The sequence below is a fragment of the Camelina sativa genome, chromosome 6, assembly GCF_030686135.1.
Source record: "Camelina sativa cultivar CO46 ecotype springtype chromosome 6, ASM3068613v1".
Taxonomy (NCBI): domain Eukaryota; kingdom Viridiplantae; phylum Streptophyta; class Magnoliopsida; order Brassicales; family Brassicaceae; genus Camelina; species Camelina sativa.
This window is the reverse complement of record NC_141885.1, coordinates 2,090,296-2,112,204: the sequence shown is the minus strand read 5'-3', so window position 1 is coordinate 2,112,204 and position 21,909 is coordinate 2,090,296. Positions and strand designations below refer to the sequence as shown.

The 21,909-nt window shown below is 39.6% G+C and overlaps 1 protein-coding gene across 1 annotated transcript; it reads left to right on the top strand.

Annotated features, from left to right (window-relative positions):
* The first annotated feature begins 367 nt into the window (after nt 1-367).
* Nucleotides 368-3,141, top strand: LOC104790131 (ACT domain-containing protein ACR5). Its single transcript, XM_087455732.1, has 8 exons — nt 368-556; nt 708-832; nt 1,104-1,176; nt 1,279-1,324; nt 1,404-1,586; nt 1,685-2,311; nt 2,413-2,517; nt 2,613-3,141. Exons 2-8 carry the CDS (start codon nt 829-831, stop codon nt 2,943-2,945), a joined length of 1,371 nt encoding a protein of 456 aa, XP_087311858.1. The 5' UTR covers nt 368-556; nt 708-828; the 3' UTR covers nt 2,946-3,141.
* The last annotated feature ends 18,768 nt before the right edge of the window (nt 3,142-21,909 follow it).

Sequence of the window (21,909 nt, the reverse complement as noted above, 5' to 3'; positions counted from 1 at the left end):
TAATAATTGCATTTATCTTTTCTGATGTCAATTGGTGTATTTTGAACTAGTTTAGTTGTCATTTATATAAATGTATATCCAATTAATCTCCATATATTGATGAGTCAAAAAAAACTTCATCAATTTGTTTCTAATAATTTAGCCAAAGATTGTCTGCAAAAGTCAACAATATTGAACCAAATTAATAAATAAAAAAATCTCCTAAACCGGAGATAAATTAATAATACTGTCTATAATCTCCTACCATTTTCAGAAAAGAAAAATCTCTAAAACCGGAGATAAATACTGAAATGTAATTGACTACCCAAAAAAAAAAAAAAAAAAACTAAACCGGTATGATAATCCTGTAAAAAAAAAAAAGGGCAGCTACTAACGTACGCATCGGGTATTTATTTATGAGAGAGTAAAAAAGAAAAAGAGTCAGTCCTCAAATCCTCTCATCATAACAAAATTGGGTGTGTGTGTGTGGACTCTCTCCTTCTTTCTTCTTCTTTGCAGGTTTTGAGGAGAATCGTGTCGGCTGAATCTGTGTCAGACACACCACTCTCTCTTCTCAGTAATTTTTCTCATCTCTCTCTTGAGTTTTTTTTTTTTTTTTTTTCATTTTTTTTAATTATTAATCTCTTTCTTCGTCGTCTTCATATAGTATAAATTAACAAACTTTTTTTTGTGGTTTCTTCTTCTTCTCCTCCTCTGGCAATTTACAGTTGCAAAGTCTTCGTCTTTCTTCCAGAGACATACATCGATCGTTAACAGAAAAGGGGAAAGGATTCAGTTTTGCCCCCTTTTTTGATTCTCTTCTACACAAATCACCAGACGAAATCGAGAATGGGTTCGTTTCCTTGTCTCTGTTTCTGTTTTTTTATTCCATTCCTGATTCTTGATTTTTTAATCCGAATTCGTCTCTGATGATTAGTTTCCAGAACTGGGTTTTGTTCAATTTTAGGTCTTTTCTTGTTTTTGCTTCGTATTTTTGCTCTTTTTCTAGGGTTTTTAGTCTCTGTTTTGTTCCTTTTGAAAGAGGTCTTTGTTTTTTATTCAATCTATTGGGTTTTGGATTAGTTGTGTTGATGGTATCATTTCTTTTTTGTTTTGTTTCTCAGATGTTTGTTTGAGCTATTCATATAATATGGATGATGAGATTGCAAAGTTCATCAGAAGAGTGAATCCACCAAGGTAACTTGACTTTGTTCTATTCTTCTTCTTCTTCTTCTTCCATAAGTTATGATCTATCTTTTCAATTTTAGGCTGAGTTTCCATTTGATTATCATTTTTCAGGGTTGTGATCGATAACGAAGTTTGCAAGGATGTCACTGTCATTAAGGTAATCAAAATTTATCACCGGGTTAGGTTTTGATTTGAGTAGAATGGAAGAAATGAAGTATTAACATTTGTTAAAATAGGTGGATAGTGCGAATAAACATGGAATACTTCTGGAGGTTGTTCAAGTTTTGACTGAGCTTAATCTCACCATTAAGAAAGCTTATATCTCATCTGATGGTGGCTGGTTCATGGATGTATTCAATGTTACTGATCATGAAGGGAACAAAGTCACCGATGATATCGTTCTTGAATATATTCGTACAGTAAGTAACAGCGATCCTTTTATTTGGTTTATATTCGATTTTGGTTAGTTATGATGATATGGTTATTAAACTCTTTTGTGGTGAGTGATTGTTGGCAGTCTCTTGGCCCTGATGAGTCTTCTTGCTTCAGTCCATCAATGAGATCATCTATTGGTGTCAAACAATCTGTCGACTTCACTGTGATTGAGCTTACAGGAACTGACAGACCTGGTTTGTTGTCTGAGCTTTGCGCTGTTCTTATGGATCTGCAATGCAATGTGGTAAACGCTGAGATATGGACGCATAGAGCTAAAGCAGCAGCGGTTTTGCAAGTAACCGACGAAGAAACCTGCTCTGCAATCACTGATCCAGAGAGGTTATCCAAAATCAGGAAACTTCTTGGTTATGTGCTTACAGGTGGATGCAGTGGCAGAAGATTCCGTGAACCTAAAACCACAGTTTCTTCTTCTCTCAATGAAACTCACACAGACCGCAAGCTTCATCAACTGATGTTTGCGGATAGAGATTACGATGAGTGGGAGAATAATGTTGATGAAGGGGATAAATGTGGGAGAGTTGTTCCAGATGTGGATGTCTCCAACTTGCATGATTTGGATTACTCAATTGTGATGATCAAATGTAAAGACAGACCAAAGCTTCTTTTCGATACCGTCTTTACTTTGACGGATATGAAATATGTGGTTTCACATGCCAGCATTGATGCTGAAGGCCCCGAAGCTTATCAGGTACATATACATCTCTGCAAAATGTGCTTAAGCTCTGTATTTTAATTGAACACAAGTTAGTCTTTTATACTGTTATCTGAATTCTTGGGTTTTTTTTGTAGGAATATTACATAAGACATACGGATGGATCTCCTGTCAAATCCGAGGCAGAAAGACAGCGAGTGATCAAATGTCTAAAAGCAGCAATCCAAAGAAGAGTCTCTGAGGTAAAAAAACTAATGTAATTAATTTACTTTATGGATAATCATAAGAACATTGTTTGTTGTGGCTTAACGTTTATGTTCTTATTATATGTTTTCAGGGCTTGAAGCTTGAGCTTTGCACTTCAGATAGAGTAGGATTACTCTCAGATGTGACTCGGATATTCCGTGAAAACAGTCTTACAGTAACAAGAGCCGAAGTGAAGACAAAAGGAGACAAAGCTCTTAACACGTTCTATGTGAGAGACGCTTCTGGCTACCAAGTTGATGATAAGACCATAGAATCCATTAGACAAGTCATTGGTCAGACGATACTTCAAGTGAAAGGCGGAAACACAGACGCGAAACCGAGTCCTCAAGATTCACCAACAGGGTTTCTTTTCGGGGTATTCAAGTCGAGATCTTTCGTCAACTTCGGGTTGATCAGATCGTAATCCACGAAGGAGGGAACTGTTTCCTCTAATTGTAAATGACCATAAGTACATTGTGTGAATATGTAGATAAAAAAAAAGCTTTTAGGACAGTAAAGTTTAGAATTCTTTTACAGTGTTTATTACATAGTATAGAATCTTTGTGTAGGAAGGATTTGGTTTTATATTTGTGGATGTATATAAATTGGATTCTTCTTTACTTGTTGTTGTTACTTGTTACCAGTCACTTTCGAATCGCTGGTTTGGTAAATCTCATTAGATTTCATTTGACTGGTCCCGTTGAAACATCTTTTTCATAAGGTGTGATAGATTTTTTTTTTGGAAACTGCTCATAATTTAGTAGTACTAATCTTTAATAAAATAATTGGGTCAGGTAAATTATATAATGCACACTTTTGCATAAAGTCATAACAAATACTGGGTCATGATCCTTGTTGATTGGTGTGCCACATCTTTGACCATGACTGTTGCCATGTGTCACATATCGTATCCATAAGTTTCTCCCTATCGTTTTTTTATATCTTAAATATGAATCAAAATTGAGAAAAACTTGAACCCACGAAGAGTATTTGTTTTTGTTTTTGTTTTTTTTTTTTCATTTATAATGTTTGTTGTGATGTGTATATTGCATCTCATCACGATCGTTTACTAATCTAATATTGGACGGCAATATTGATCTAGTTTCGTATAAAAATAATGCCACAATGTTTCCACAGGCCCCGACAGAAACTAAAAGACATCACATCTGAAAGGCTTTTACAGACTGAGCCAAACAAAACAAAGCAGAAAATTCAGATAAGAGACAAAAGAGACAAACAATAAAAGTTTTCAAAATAAAATTAATAAAGAAAGAATAGAGAGTTTCAGTTTTTTCAAACACCAATTTATGTTTTAATATGTTTATATATAAACTCTAAAATCAGTTTTACAAGGCACAAAAGAACGAGACAGACTAGCCCTAGGAGAAAAAACCAAACCGAACCGAATCGATATTTTAGTGGTTTAGTTTGATTTCGGTTTTAAAGGCTGAATTGATCGGTAACATATATAAATTGAATTCGGTTTTCGGTTAATTCAGTTCGGTTCTGAGGAACCGAACAGTTAACCGAAATAACAAAACAAAATCTATTATTAACTTATGTATGTGTATGAGTGTATCAATCGCCGAGTCTTTTGGTTTAGATCCGTTCTTCTTCTCCATCGCCAACACTCTCTCGCTCTCTCAGGTTGAAATATGAGGATTTGTGAAGATTTCTTGAGAATTTTATCTGTTTCTCCTTCAGTCCTTTTTGTCTCCAACCTTCTTTTTCTTCGATTCACTCCTCTTCTTCTTCTTCTTTTAGTCGATATGCTTTCTCATCGATCTTCTCTTCCTTGTTCCTCTTCTTCTCCGATCTCCTTCTTCTTTGATCTTTGAAATTTTTTTCGATCGCCGTAAAAGAACATGTCATTGATCTCTCGTACGGCTAGGGCGAATATGAGATGTGAGACGTGAGAATATCAAAACAATTTGGGCTGAGCTTGTGTTTTTATTTTATTTTATAATAGGCCTTTTATTTATTTTAGTTTGGTCCACTTAAAGTTAGGTTTTTACAAGTCTAATAGCAAAATTTGGTTTTTTCGGTTTTTAAGACTAAAAACCGAATTATCCGAGAACCGAACCGTTTCTAATTTCGGTTTAATTCGGTAGATTTTTCAAAAACTAAAAAAACCGAAAAATCGAAATAACCAACCCGAAATAACCGAATAAACTGAACTCTGAGGGCTAATGACAGACCAATCTCAGATTCTCAACCTATCATTCACGTAGCAATATTACTGTCCCAATATGTATCCTAGATTCCTCCTAGTTGACATGCACGTACCAATATTACTGTCCGCATGAGTAGGTTTTAGACTTGTAGTTGAGGTTTTTAGGTGTAACATAAGTTCCCAGGATTTCTGTTTTTATTTATTTTTTTGCAATTTTTAAAAATTACTTGTCATATCATTATAACATCATCATCATGTTATCATAATACCATCATGGCATCATCAGTTCATCACACACAGAAACAAAAAAAAGAGGACAAACTTCTCGTAAAGTTCATCTTTTATCATTCAATGCAAATATAATTAAATTCATTGCCTTGCGGAATAATAATTAATAAACCAAGTACGTTAAAATTTGTCTCAATTCCCCATCGAAATTTATGTACGAAGCATTTTATCCAAAAAAGTAATATCCATATTCGTCCCTAGAAATTCCCAATCAACTCCAAACTGTAGTAATACACACTCGTAATTTAAGATCTCCTCCTAGTAAATTGCACTGAAGTTTTAATTCATTCATCTTCTAAAAAACCGTCTGACATCACATCCACAGCTATAAAAATCACATGTAACACTCACTCCCTCTCCAAAAAAGTAAAATAAAATCTGAAAATTGTGACAATCAAATACAGAATCTATCAAAATGGGCTACAAAGAAGATATGTTGACATTTCTTCGAATCGGGGTGGCGGTCATAGGTTTTGTCGGAACTGTTGTCGGTTTCTTCTCCGGAATGGGCTCTGGCCTTGAGAGGAAGACCATGAAGGCACCAGGAAAGGATGCTCGAATTTTCAGGGATGTTTTCGAAAACAACCCAAAGGCTATTTTCGAAACCTGCGTAACAAATGAGTGATTTTAGTATGTAGCCATTAATATTTATGGGTTTCTATTTTATGATTAAATAAGAAGAAGAATAAAAATACTAGCTAGGTTTCATGTGATATGTCATATGTACCGTGTTATGATTGTTATGTTTTAATAAAAGCTTATCTTTTTTACTCATTTTGTTAATGATGAGTTACTATATATTGTGATATATAGTCACTCTGATATTTACATAGACTTATCTCCAATTTTGATTAATAAATATAATTAAAATATACAATTTGAAACAATTACGTACGGGAGAATAGGGAGAGAGTACCTATGTACTTCACGGGATCCTATATGACATCCTTACACTACCCTCTAAGTTTAACCTGTGTACTTTCTCTTTTATTATGAGGGACAAGAATCATCAAACAGGCAAAAGAGGCTCTACGTTTCTTTTGTAATGAACCCTAATTTAAAGTGAGTTTTATAGGTTTGTCCAAATAAGAAAAGAAACGTACGGGAGAAGAGGAAGAGAATATAAAGGAGAGAAGGATACAAATGTAATTAATACTTATCAAAACCCTATTGTATGGAGATTATATATATTGTACATTCACTAATGAATAAGATAAGCTCATTTTTAATATGGTATCAGAGCAGTAAAAGTTTAAAAACCTAAATTTTTTTTTCTCTCGGCCGCCGCTTCTCTTCCTTATCTTCTTCTCTCGTCATTCTCTTTCTCTCTTCTTTTGTCGATCATGTCTGCAACTTCCGAAATTGTTGCACCCGCTGATGCGTCATCCCTCGTTAACGTTAACATGTCAAACGTTATGAAGCTCACTTCCACAAACTTTCTGATGTGGAAACGTCAAGTTCATGCCTTGTGCAATGGCTATGATCTTGCCGACTATCTTGATGGTTCGACGACCGCCCCTGATGCTACTCTTACCACCGAAGGTACCACCACCGCTAACCCTGCCTATAAACATTGGCAACGGCAAGATCAGCTCCTCCTTTCTAGTATTCTTGGTGCCATTTCTTTATCAGTGCAGCCTCTTCTCTCCAAAGCCAACACGTCGGCTGAGATCTGGAGCACTCTTACCAACACCTACGCTACACCGAGTAGAGGTCACATTCTTCAGATCCGTGAGCAGCTGAAACAATGGAAGAAAGGTGCTAAATCTATTGAAGACTACTTCAATGGCTTCACCACACGCTTTGATCAACTGGCGTTGCTTGCTAGTCCCATACCTCATGAAGATCAAATCGATTACATCCTTGGTGGTCTTCCTGATGAGTACAAACAAGTTACTGATCAGATCGCCGGACGTGACACACCACCGTCGCTCACCGTTCTCCATGAGGAACTCATCAACCAAGAGCTGAAAATTCAGATGTTCCTCACCGCCTCTTCATCCATTCCGGCTTCGGCTAATCTTGCTTCCCATAGAGGTCACAACACTCGGGGTCTTCAACAATCACGTGGGAACAATACCATGTCTCAACCACGTAACCAGTTTCATTCTCGTTCGATCTCACGTGGTCGTGGTTATCAGGGTCGTTGCCAGATCTGTGGCGTTCAAGGTCACAACGCAAGGTGGTGTTCTCAACTGCAGTCCTCTGGTCGTGGTTACTCTCACTCTAGCGGTGGATATCAGGCTGCTTCACCACCTCCGTAGCAGCCACAAGCTAACTTTGCGGCTACTCCGTCTTACAACCCGACTCCATGGATCCTCGATAGTGGAGCTACAGACCATTTGACTTCTGATCTCTCCAATCTCTCTTTACATCAGCCGTATAATGGTGGTGAAGAGGTCAAAATAGCTGATGGTTCGGGTATTCCCATAACACAAATGAGTTCTGGTTTGCTACCCACTCCATCTCGCTCTCTTAAACTTCAATATATATTAATTATATGTCCCTGATGTTTGCAAAAATCTAATCTCGGTGTATCGATTGTGCAATGCTAATCAAGTTTCTGTGCACTTCTATCCTGCGTCCTTTCAGGTGAAGGATCTCAGCACGGGGGTCCAATTACTCCAAGGCAGGACTAGGAATGAGTTATATGAGTGGCCGGTTACAAAAGCAACCATTTCCGCATTCTCCGCATCACCATCACCAAAAACCGACCTCTCATCATGGCATTCCAGACTTGGGCATCCTACTATCTCCACTTTAAAAGCTATTGTTACAAATTTTTCTTTACCACTCTCAAACACTTCACAAAAACAATTGTCGTGTTCCGACTATTTAATCAATAAGAGCCACAAACTCCCTTTTTCTACAAATACAATCACCTCCACACACCCTCTTGAATATCTTTACTCCGATGTGTGGACATCTCCTCTTTTCTCTATTGATCATTTCAAATACTCTCTTGTTATTGTTGATCATTACACGAGATATACGTGGTTATATCCCTTGAAACAGAAATCTCAAGTAAAAGAGGTTTTTTATAGCTTTTAAAGACTTGGTGGAAAATCGTTTTCAATGTCGAATCAGAACGTTATATACAGATAACGGCGGTGAATTCCTTGTGTTACGGTCTTTTTTGGCTGCTAGTGGTATATCACATTTGACGTCACCGCCACACACACCGGAACACAACGATATTGCTGAACGGAAACATCGTCACATTGTGGAGACGGGTCTTTCACTCCTTAGTCATGCATCGATACCGAAGACGTATTGGTCCTATGCATTTGCCACAACAACCTATCTTATCAACCGCATGCCTACGGATGTTCTGCATGGTATGTCTCTGTATGCTAAACTATTCAACCAATCACCAAATTACTTCAAGTTGCGTGTGTTTGGCTGTACGTGTTTTCCATGGCTCCGCCCGTATCAGACAAACAAACTTGACGATCGTTCTACACCGTGTGTTTTTATTGGGTACTCACTTACCCAAAGTGCATATTTATGCATGGACCTCACAACCGGCCGAGTGTATACATCTCGTCACGTTCAGCTCATTGAAACGAACTTCCCGTTTCGCGTGTCGTCACAACCACCACCGTCATCTGACTCCGCTGCCTCACATGCGCTGCATGCACCGGTCAGTTATGTGCCTTCGCCACTCACTCATTCCTCCTCCCCGCCGTGCTCAGATCCTCACCCCGGTCCACTCTCCTCGACACAACAATCTCTGGGCGTCCCTGCATCTCCGTCGTCTCCTCAGTCCCAACGTGCTCCACCATCACAGGTAAATTCGCCTAACACTTTATCGCTTGAGTTGCAGCCATCATCGTCCAATTCTCAACAATTTGATTCACTCTCAAATCCAACACATAGCCCAACAACACCAGGCCCAAATATTTCTCACACCTCCACTCCACCAAATTCAACCTCTACTACACATTCTAGCCCAATTTCGAAAAGTCCAAGTCCATTACCCTCAAATCCTTCTTCGTCCACGTCCTCATCTTCTTCCTCGCATCCACCATCGCCAAACACTTCCTCCATTGCATCTCAGCAAAATTCCACACCCGCTACTCCATCCCCCTCACCACAACCTCAAATTGTCCAACAACCATCTCCTCCACAAAATATCCATCCTATGCAAACAAGAGCCAAAAACAACATATCTAACCAAAACAAAAGCTTAATCTATTGGCGGAAAAATCTCCGATGATACCCACTACTGTGGCTCAAGCGCTTAAAGACCCGAATTTCCGAAAGGCAATGGTTGAGGAGATCGACGCATAGATGCGTCATCGCACATGGGATCTGGAAGAGCCTGACCCTTCGCAGCATGTTATACCATGTAAGTGCATTTTTACTCTCAAGTATCGTCCTAACGGTTCAATTGAAAGGTACAAGGCGAGGCTAGTTGCTCACGGTTTTACTCAACAGTATGGCCTAGACTACTCATAAACGTTTAGTCTGGTCATCAAATCGACGACAGTCCGGCTGGTACTTGAGGTTGCGGTTAAACGAGATTGGAGCATTCATTAGGTTGACATCAATAATGCATTTCTTCAAGGTACACTCACTGAAACAGTGTATGTCTCACAACCGCCAGGCTTTGTGGACCGTGACCATCCTCATCATGTATGTCACCTTCGGAAGGCTCTATATGGTTTGAAACAAGCTCCTCGCGCTTGGTATCAGGAGTTGCGTAATTTCCTCATATAACTAGGATTCACAAACTCACTCTCTGACACGTCGATGTTCACATACAAACACAACCGGGAATACCTCTACGTAATAGTCTACATTGATGACATAATCATTGCTGGTCCGTCGTCGCTTGTTCAACCGTTCAATGCCTCTCTTGCTTCTCCGTTTTCATTAAAAGATCTTGGTCCACTAAGCTACTTTCTGGGCATTGAGGCAACGCGAACAAAACAAGGGTTACATTTGATGCAGCGTAAGTATGTCACAGATTTGTTAGCACGCACAAACATGCTTGGTGCCAAACCGGTCGCGACTCCGATGTCACAGTCACCACTGACGTTACACTCCGGGACACCCCTAGCTAATGTCACTACATACCGCATGGTCATTGGAAGTCTTCAGTACTTAGCTTTTACCCGTCCAGACATTGCATTTGCGGTAAACCGTCTATCTCAATATATGCATAAAGCAACCACAAATCATTGGCAGGCTGCTAAGAGGATATTACGTTATCTCGTTGGTACCACGTCTCATGGCATTTTCATTCGTTCGGATTGTCCTCTTACTGTTCATGCTTTTTCTAATGCTGATTGGGGGGGTGACAAAGGTGATTGTATCTCGACAAATGCGTATATTGTATACTTTGGGGGGAGTCCGATTTCGTGGTCATCGAAGAAACAAAGGAGTGTCGCAAGATCCTCCACAGAGGCGGAGTACCGTGCCGTGGCCAATACGGCTTCCGAACTTCAGTGGATCTGTTTGCTTCTGTCTGAATTGGGCATCACCTTACCTATGGCACCGGTCATATACTGTGATAACATGGGAGCAACGTATCTTTGTTCCAATCCAGTCTTTCACTCAAGGATGAAACATATAGCAATTGATTATCACTTCGTGCGTGGCTATATTCAATCTGGTGCACTACGTGTCTCACATGTCTTAACACATGATCATTTGGCTGATGCCTTAACAAAACCTCTACCTCGTCCCCGTTTTCACGAACTCGTTTGCAAGATTGGAGTCAAGCCATTGTTTCCATCTTGAGGGGGTGTATAAAGGAGAGAAGGATACAAATGTAATTAATACTTATCAAAACCCTATTGTATGGAGACTATATATATTGTACATTCACTAATGAATAAGATAAGCTCATTCTTAATAGAGAGTACGTGATGGTGACAGTGGTAGTCAGATTTTATATAATGATGAAAAGGTAAAATCTATTAACAAAATGCTCAATTTGAAAAGTGGATTGAACGTTGTAGTAACATAACATAATAAAGCAATGTTACTTATGTATCGGACTCTATAAGTGGGTGTCTTAAAATAAATAGTAGTGTGAACTTAATTTCCTCAGACATTCCCCATCGGGGGATGTTAGTGGGGTTTTTAGGTTTTTGTAGGAAAAAAATAAATCAAAAGAAAAGAAAAAAAGAGAAGAGACTCTCTAATATAGTAGACTGAAATCGATTATAAGAGACGCTACGTGTCCATGTTTGGTGGGCTAACAGAATAAAACAAAAGGGAATTTTTTTTTTGATCTGATTTTGGCGATGAAAGCAACTCGAACTTCCTCTGATAGTTAAATACTCAGCGCTATCTCTCTTCTTTGATCGATTTTGTCCCTCTGTTGTCAGATATTACGATTTTTTCACTCCTCCGACAAATCCTGATTTTAGTGATTTCGATTGTGTTAAGGGTTTTAATTGTGGAATTCAGTAATCAAAATCGGTGAAATTGCTCGTTTCCTTTGCTTCTGATTGGATTAGTTTCGTATCGGATACTGTAGATTTGGAGTATCTGACTGCCTTATTGATACTCGTTTCACTAGTAGGTTTATGTGCTTTTGGATCAGTTCTTGTTTGATGGATTTTGAATTTTGGTGAAAAATTTGGGAATTATGTCATGTTTTGTGATTCTTCAATCTGGATACTTGGGTTTATTAGGTTCTTACAGAGAAAGACAGTTGAACACTGACTATTGCAACCTCTGACTTAAAGCAATCTGCAGCTGTTTGTGTTAGTCTCCATTTGGATCTCATGCAAAGTGAGTTTTTACTTCTGATATAGTCTTTTTGTTTTGTGTTCTTCTCTTATATTGTGTACCTAGAAATGAATTGGTTTGCTTCTGTAGATGCATTGTGCCCGAGGTTTATCGGTTCATAGTCTGAAATCCTTTGGGGATAAAGTGATTACAGAGCAACTCTTCATGGTTCGGGATTTGTTGGATGCGGTAAGCTGCTCTTGAAACTGTGAATGACATTTGTTTGATGCTTTGGTTTTTGTATTGAGTTATGAGTTTCTTTTGCAGGAACTAGTTTTTCTGAGGGTAACCATCCTACACTTGGGGGGATATGTTGTTTACGCTATAGAAACCAAGCTTACTTGAACTTATTATCCTTTACGAGATAGAGGAGACATCCCTTCTTTATCAATCTTCAACATCTTTAGCTGCTTCCATTTTGGTAATGTAATTGCTCTCCATTAAGCCTCTGTTGGAATAGACCTCAAAAACAAAATTAACTCATGTTATTCTCTTGACCACAAGTGTCTTCTTACATAATCACAGTGCCAAAACAACAGTATGACTTCCCTATCCTCCCTTGGGGTAAGCATTCATACTCCTGCTCTTTCCATCAAAATTTGGTTAGATTAACATTACCAAAGATAGATTTAGATTAATCAAGTCATAGGATGTTGAATTAGTTAGAAACAAGACATATAACATAATAAGGCCCAATATGCTCCTTTTTGACTATGCATCTCAACATCACACAAAAGAGTACCTCGTTCACACTTCAAGGTCTTCTTCATATTGCCCCTTAGACCTGGACACTGTATGTTCCTCACCTAATACTTTGGAGCAAATCAGTATTAATCATTCTCTCTATTTATGAATTGCACTTCTATTGTAATATGTATTAATGTTAGTATTAATCATTCTCTCTATTTATGAATTGCACTTCTATTGTAATATGTATTAATGTTTTTATTATGTTTTATATGTTTTAAAATTAATTAAATGCAATATTTTCTATTTTATATTTCAAAAAAAAAAATTTCAAAATTAATAGACCCAAAATTAGAACCTACCATTGAAAGAGAAAATTTTAACTAAGAGATCATGGATTCTTACATTCAAAATTTCCACAGTTAATTCATAAAAAAATTAACAACCCTTTATAATAGACTACATATAATTATGCTCTCATACAGTACTATAGGTTAGTATCTCCATTCTCGATATTTTACTCGTTTACTTTACAGAATTTTCATGCATGTATCTCCTACCGTTTGGTATTCTATTTAAATGTATTTTAGTCTATTTATTCATTTGTTTACTGAAACGTTAAATATATAGTACTATCAACTTAAAAAACTTAAAACGCCAAACCCATTTGGACTTTTTAAAAGAAAAACCAAGCGTTGTAATAAAACCATGCATTGTATAGTTCAAGTTCCCACCTCTTTCGAGCCTTTTCAAATTTCCTAGAAACCCGAAACGAGACTCAACACTATTAATTCTTAAGTAACGTTTTAGATTCTTGAGCTCCTATTAACTACATTTTCCATAGATATCATCTTTTCATAATTTTAGTATCGTGTAAATATATCATTCCCTTTTAGTCATTGTTTGCAACTAGTCCCTCCGTTTCAAAATATAGAATGTTTTAACTAAAGCACGTAGATTAAAAAGTTTTTACTTTTAATAAGTTCAACCAATCAGAAACAATACTGCATAATACAAAATACTAAACTAATCTAAAAATTGCATAGAAACTTGAAAACATCTTATATTATGAAACAAAAAACTTCTTTAAAACATCTTATATTTTGAAACGGAGGAAGTATATGTTTTTTTTTTTTTTTGGTAATGGAGAGGGAGACAATGTCTCCCTGGTATTATTAAACTAAAAAATAAATTACAATCAAGTCTGTCTCGGAACCGAAGTCCCTCGAACATCATCCCCTACAATCGAAGCTACAAATATTGGAGCAGAGTCAAAAACATGCAAACCGAAAGGTAAAGTAAACGCATAGTTGGCCAACCCATCAGCTAGACGGTTAGCTTCCCTATACACATGTGAAATCCGGACTATCCAGTCCCTTGATAAAAAGCCATGGCACATCCGTACCAGGAACGACAGAGGATGTGAATCACTAATCCCTGTCTTTAAAAACCCAACTACTATCTCTGAATCCACCTCCAGCTCCAGTCTTCTAACGTTCTTCCCCCATGCCAAATACAACCCGTGGTATACACCCCATAACTCTGCCAAGGGCGCTGAGCATATCCCAATATTTAAAGCGAAACCTCCACCCCATGCTCCAGAACCATCCCGCAGAACACCACCTGCAGTAGCCAACCCGGGATTACCATGGGAAGCCCCATCTGTATTGAGCTTCATCCAACCTTGTCCCGGATGCAACCAAGCAATCAGCCTCTCTATCCGCTCAGGTCTCTCTTGTCCCTTCCGAGAGCTTAGGTGTGCCTTACTAACCTCCCGAGCCAAATCTTTAACAAATCTTATTTTGTCCTGACACCTGCTGTACTCACCAAATACACTACCACATCGCCATTTCCAGCTCCACCACAACCCCATAGCAAATAAGGTTGACCAATCACTACCCGCTACTTGAACACCCATTTGCAGATTATCATACAACCACCCTAACAGTGAGCTATTAAAGAAACATTGTCGCGAATTCATTGGTATAACACGCCTCCATAAGCCAGCGATAGAGGGACAATCTCGTAAAACATGTAGGACTATCTCTTCTCCTCCCTTACATACCTGACAAACTGATGTCGAACTCAAGTGTCTGCGGTGCCTCTCCACGTTTGTCATGATGGCTTGCTGGGACACCAACCATAAGAACACTTTAACTCTCTCAGGAGCAACAACTCTCCATAGGCGAGAATAAAAGGCAGCCATATTCACTCGAGGGCAAGCGTTCTTCGCTAACATAGAATATGCACACGTCACGGTGAACTTGCCATCAGCCGTTTCACCCCAAGTCAATCTGTCCCGAGCACCAGAGCCATTATCAACTACCAATGCAGCTAGTAACAATTGAATATGCTGAGACAGGAAAGGTGACAGACATGCCAGAGACCAACCGTGCGCATCCCTCCAAAAATCCCTTACATGCAGCTCCTTTAGCTCACTTGGCAAATCTGCTCTCACCCACCCCACAAGCGGTTCTTCGAGCAGCCATCTATCCTCCCAAAAGAGTATATCCCGACCATTTCCCACAATCCAACTCTGACCCTGGAGCACCACATCCCGTAACCCAACTTTCACACTTTGCCACGTTGATGAACCCGGTTTCCGAGCACCATCCAATCTCGTTCCCGGATGTTCTTCACCTTATACTTGGTTCGCAGAATCCGTGCCCACAAACTAGTCTGATCAGCCAAAAGTCTCCATCCAACTTTCGCCAGGAGTGCTTTATTCATATTCTTGGCAGTTCTGATACCCAAACCTCCCTCTGCTTTAGGTAAACACACTCTGTCCCACGCCACTAAGTGTTGTTTTCTCTTCTCCTGAGAGCTACCCCATATAAAGTCTCGGGCTATTCGATCCAGACCATCCAAAACGGATGCCGGTAGAAGTATTGTGCTCATTGAATGGACTGGTATTGCCAATAAAACTGATTTCGTCAAGGTTAACCGCCCTGCCATACTTAGACACTTGCTTTTCCACCCTGCTAACCGTGATGTGACCCTTTGTAGCACCTCTCCAAAGGTCTCCTTGTTGATCCTTTTCTGCAGAACAGGCATACCGAGATATTTACCAAGATCCGTTGTGGACTGGATCCCACTCTCATAACTAATTAACTTCCCCATCTCCCAAGAGACATTTCCTGAGAAGAAAATCTTGGACTTCTCCAGGTTCACCTTCTGACCGGAAGCTGTACAAAATCTCTCCAACACACGTCGAATCACTCTCACCTGAGAGACCGAGGCTTCTGCAAAAAGTATTAAATCGTCTGCAAAGCAGACATGAGATAACTTAGGGCCTCCACGCGACAGACTAATAGGTTTCCATTCACCCTCCAGAATGGAACTCTCTATTAAGTGACATAACCGTTCCAAACATAGGACAAAGAGATACGGGGATAAGGGGTCCCCTTGTCTTAGCCCACGAGATGGTGTAAATGGCTCTGTTTTCTCACCATTCCAGAGTATAGTCATAGCCGACTGCTTAACACATTGAAGGATGCGGCTCACTACTTCCGTTGACAACCCTGCTGCATATAATGTGTCTTCCGGGAAGTCCCACCTGATCCGATCATATGCTTTTTCCAAATCCAATTTAAGAAGCATCCAACCCTTCCTACCCTTCTTCTTGCGCATTGAATGCACTGCTTCTTGAACTATCACAATGTTATCGGTGCTTAATCTCCCCGGAATGAAGCTAGATTGTGCAGGTCCAATAAGCTTACCAATCACATGTCTGAGTCGAATCACCATCATCTTCGTGATAATCTTAAATAGTACGTTGCACAGGCTTATCGGCCTAAACTGGTTTACCCTCTCCGGTTTTGTAACTTTAGGTATCAGAACAAGAAGAGCATCGTTCATACCAGGTAATAAGACCCCTATCCTGAAGAAGTCTAGAACAAACTTGACTACCGACTCTCCAACCGTCTCCCAACCCTTTTGATAAAATATAGGCTGATACCCATCCGGACCAGGGGCCTTAAAACCCCCCATACTAGAAACAACCTTCACCACATCCGCTTCAACAAAGGGTGTGTTTAGAACATTTCGATCCTCTCTCGTAAGAGTGACAAAACCGGCACACGGCAAGACTTCGACAGCTGCTGAAACATCCTCCAACGAGTATAGTCGACTATAGTAAGCCACAACCATCCTTTCCAGTTCCTGAGCCTCCGAGACCCAACTATTCTCATCATTCTTCAACATCTCCACACGATTCCTCCTTCTTCGTATGATAGTAGACATGTGAAAATATTTGGTATTCCTGTCTCCTTGCACTATCCACTTCTCCCTTGATTTTTGAAACCACAAAGTTTTCTCTTGCTCTAGAACCACTTCAAACTCCTTTAACAAATCCTCTTCCTCAAGTAATAACGAATCCGAATGCATTATATCCAGATCATCCTGGACTCGTCTGATCTTCCTCATCAACTCCTCTTTCCGTTTCGTAATATCACCAAACACATCCCTGTTCCACTCTTTGAGTTTTACCCGTAAGTCATTCAAAGCATCCGGTGTATTTACCTGGCCATTCCACGACGTTGCTAAGAGGTCCTTGAAGCTAGGATGATTTAGCCAGGCCGCTTCAAACCTAAAAGGTCTTCGACTTGGACAGCGAACAACCTCCAGGCACAGCTGTACATAGAGGGGTGCGTGATCTGAAGCCAAGAATGGGAGGTGGGTAACCCTTGCATCTTGCCACTTCAGTCTCGCATGAGCACAGCACAAAACTCTATATAACCGTTTTGCCACACACGTCTGTTCCATTCTGCCTCGACGCCATGTGAACTTGTTCTCCCGGAAACCCATGTCGATCAAAGATAGACTATTAATCCAATCCCCAAACGTCAGTGAATCCGGTGACAACCTCCCATTACCACCTGACCGTTCATCAATCCTCACAATTGTGTTAAAGTCCCCCCGACCAGGACAGGACCATCTAACGCGATAATAGCTCGACTTAGTTGATCCCAAACCCCGTTCCGTCGGCTCACCGAGGGAGCTGCATACACCACAACGAGATTCAGAACCTCCGTCCCCGTTACTATCTTTGCCACTATGAACTGATCCGAAGATTCCACAATGGTAATCTCTCCAATATCTGACCGCCACAAAAGCCACATACCACCACTCTGCCCAACCGAATCCACCCGAAACAAACTATCGAAGCCCAAACCTCGACAAATACGATCCGCATTGGTACTTCCGGCATGAGTTTCAAACAACGCAAGTATGTCTGTCGGAAATTTCTTTAAGAGATATCGAATAGCTTTCCTGAAATTGAGTTTATTCGCCCCCGGCAGTTCCACAATAAACAATTCATTGAGATTTGAATGAGCAAAATCCAAACTACCGGGGCGAACTGTTACTGCGACCCCAAATCTCTCCTTTCCGTCGAGGAATTCTTCTGGGAGGGATCTCCGTCATCTGGTTTCTTATTCTCCGGCAACAAAGAACCATCCTCCATGCTCATGGGCAACTCAATCTGCTGCCTCTCCATCGATTGGTCCCTTCCACTGTTCGTGAACACTCCTCCAGGTCTCCCCAGCTCCCCCGACTCTACCCGCAGTCGCTTACCAGTGGTGAACAACAACTATTCCCCTTTAGTGGGCCCGAAAACGAGGCCCTTTGAGTGTTTCTTAAATAAACCTTGTTTCTGTTGCGGCCCACTGGACTCTACTACTTTATTTTTCCCAGATTTCTTATTATGCGGCCCAACATAATGCCCCCTCTGACCTTTATTTGAATTTGCCATTGTAGCCGCTTCTGTTGCGTGTGCCTTACTCTGCTCCAGCTGCCGCTGATTCTGAGGAGATATGTTTTCCTTATTCACCTCCGCCACATTAGCGACTTCCCTGATTTCGTGAGATACTGAATTATCCTCCAAACTGCCAAAACGATTTGATGTTTCCAAAACCGGTTTTCTGGAGATCCCCTGGATATTCTTTCCTGATTTGTCCCTCGCTCTTTCAGCGGACACACCCGCAGTAAACACCAGCGGGTTCACCGTTGAGCTCGACTGCCTCCCGTGCCTCCTCACATCCGTGAATTCATTACCATGACTCACCGGCACCGTCCCCTCCATCACCGAAGCCGTCTCTACGACCACAATACTTCTTTCTACGACTCTCTTAGGACACGCATGAACTAAGTGACCGTATATTCCACACAGCGAACAGATATTCGGTAGGCCCTCATACGTCACAAAGAACCTTTCTCCATTGATCATCATTGTCCCCTTCAATGGCTTAGATAGATTAACTGCCACACAGACACGAGCAAAACGCCCTCTCTCAAAATTCAGCGTTGACATATCCACCTTTAACGGTTCCCCTAATCCACGTGCTATCGCGTTAAGGATTGCTCTATGGTAATAGTTATATGGAATATTTGACACCCTCACCCATACCGGGGTCGTGACTATGTCATCTCGTAATGGGTCGAACTGTGGCGACCAGTCCTTTACCATAAGATAATTGCCAAACACTCTCCACGGTCCTCCTGTGAGCGCCGCCATATATTCTTCTTCTAGCTCAAAGCGGATCATAAAGAACTGCCTAGGCAGATCCATAACAAACATGTCACCCCTTGGCTTCCACAACTCCCTCAGCTTTCGATTAAGAACATTAATTGGGACAGGTCGGCCTAACAACTTGACTATCATGCATCTCTTCCACAACCCGTTCATAGCTTCCAGCACCTCATTGCCAATTGTAAGCACTGGTTCCCCATCCTCTCCATCAGGAAACTCCAAACTTAGCCTCGCCTCCACGAAGGCATCATCAACTACATTCTCCGGCCTTGGGATCCCCCCACCCGTGCTACCCATCAACTTCTCCACCCAAACTCTCGATGGGTCAGGAGGATCTCCAGGCGGCCTGGCCCTCTCACCGACATCAGTCATCGCAGCATCCTGATCGCCAACCCTCGCCGTCACTAAGTCACCAGAGCTCATGGTTCTTTGTCTTACGTTATTACTTTTAAAAGCGTTGGAGCTTCAAGCTGCTCACAACTTTGAAAGGTCACTCATACGGAGGAAGTATATGTTAAAGAAGAGCAAATCAGTTTCTTAAAAAGAAAAAAGAAAAAAAGAGCAATAACATGGGTTTACTCGAGGCATTGTGTGCTCTCGCAAGCGCCACCGGTACTACAATAAACTACGTCGGTACTGCAAAAGCCGCCGTCAACGTTGTTATGGATGCCTTCACCGTCGCTAAAACCGTCGCCGGAGCTATCTCTGAGACCAAATATACCCGGGGGAGAGAAGATGATGTATGATCCAAAGATGGATTAATACATTTTGAGGCCTGACGAGTTTGAATATAGTTATATATATATTTGTTGTACTTAGACTTATTATTATCTTTGTTGTAGTGTAATCCAAAGACCGGTGAGCTACCCGATATGGTTACCTTTATGGAGGAGACGCATAAACAGAAATCGGATGAGATATTTGTCGACAAAAAGGCAGAGAAGATTGCTCGGAGATGTAGAGAGTTAATGAAGCAACAAAAAGTCACACAAATGACTCAAGCTGATGATTCTCGGGGTGACTACTCGCTCATTCGAGCGGAGAAAGACGATATTTTCAGCTCGGTCAGTTTTGTTTAATTATTTTTGTCTTTAATTAACTTGCAATCGATGCACAAAACAACAAAAAAAAAAAGTTCACTTACAGTCTCACTTCAAAATGTTGCAAGCCAAGATTTTGAAGGAAGGAAGGTTCGCAGTGGCTGTGGGATCCATTCTATTTTATGGAGAGATAGGACAAAGTTCACCTTTCGATCCTACGAAGATAAGTATCTCCAAACGCAACGAGAGCTTACTGAAGCTAAACTAAAGATTCAAGAGTTGGAGCGGAAATACGAAGATGTTGCATACTGGAATCAGATAATGACCCAACTTCACCCTAAGTTGATCCCGCCATCTCAACGCAACCAAACTAGAACCGAAAATGTCAACGTTAAAACCGATCATATCACATTTGATTTATGAGAATACTTTTTTTTTGGTTTTTTTTGTTTTTCATATTTGAATATTTTGAAACGTATTGAATTTAGTTTAAATTTTAGTTTTTGTAATTTAGATCAGTTTATTTTGTTTTCAAAAAATTATTTTTCGACAAATTTCAGAATTTGTGTTTCATAATGGTCAGATATTCATTAGAGCAGTTTTAGACAAAAATTTCTGACTAATTCTCTCTATTCCCAACAGTTATTTAGTCGGAGTTATCGTCGGAAATATCTGATATCCAGACAAAAGATGGATATTTTCAACAAACTTTTGACTAAATTTTTCAGATGAAACACCGATTACCATTTTTTATTTTTCAAAATAATCAATTTATTTTTCTAAGGAATAATGTTTTGAAATAATTTTAACAAAGATAAAGATAGAAATAGAGAGTTTCAGTTTTTTCAAAAACCAATTTAAATGATTTTTTTCTTTCATAAAATCATATTTTGAACATCGTTTTAATTTCGTAAATATTCAAAAAGAGCAATGCACAAAACGAAAAGATTACTTTGCAATTGACAAAAAATGTTTGTTTTATCAATATACTTCTAAAAAAGTTTAGTTGGAAATTTAATTTTTAGAAAATATACAACAGAAAAACAAAAAAACACATACAAACACAAAAACAAGCTAGGCCTATGAACCAGATTATACAAACCAGAAGAGGCACGAAAGAACGAGACAAACCAATCTCAACATATCGTTCTTGTCAAATTTGGACTATCCTAGATTCATAGTTGACATGCACGTATCAATATATATTGGCGTCCTGATGAGTAGGTTTTAAAGTATTTTTTTAAAGTGAACATAAATTCTCAACATTTGTGATTCTTTTTTTTTTTTTTTTCAGCAACCTTTATCACATTGCCATCATGGATGTCACTATAGTATTAACGTCATGATATTATATAATCATAAACATTTCATCGTTCACATCATCATCATCGTGATATTATCATTAGATCATCACCTACAGGTCAGAGAAAAAAAATGTAAACAAATGTTCCGCAATTAATTTTTTTTTTCATTTTTGTATCATTTGCATGCAAATATAAATCCATTGCCTTTGGAGAATACAAATAAATCAGGTACGTTTAAATTTGTTTCAATTTCCCAATGTAATACTGTAGTATGTTACTACGTCCCTAAAAATTCCCAATCAACTTCAAAACTGTACCATTAAATTGTAATGACACACTCGTAATTAAGGTCTCTTCCTAGTAAATTGTACAGAGATTTTAATTCATCCAACTAATCGTTTGGCATCTACAGCTATAAAACTCACATGTCACACTTCCTCAGGAAAAGTAAAATCTGAAAAATTGTGATTATCAAATATTCATCAAAATGAGCGACAACAAGAGTAACAACAATAACGAGAAGGAAGACACATCCTATCTTGGAATCGCCATAGCGGTCATAGGTGTGGTCGGAGCTGTTGCCAGTTTATTCTCCGGAATGGGTTCGGGAGCTGACAAGA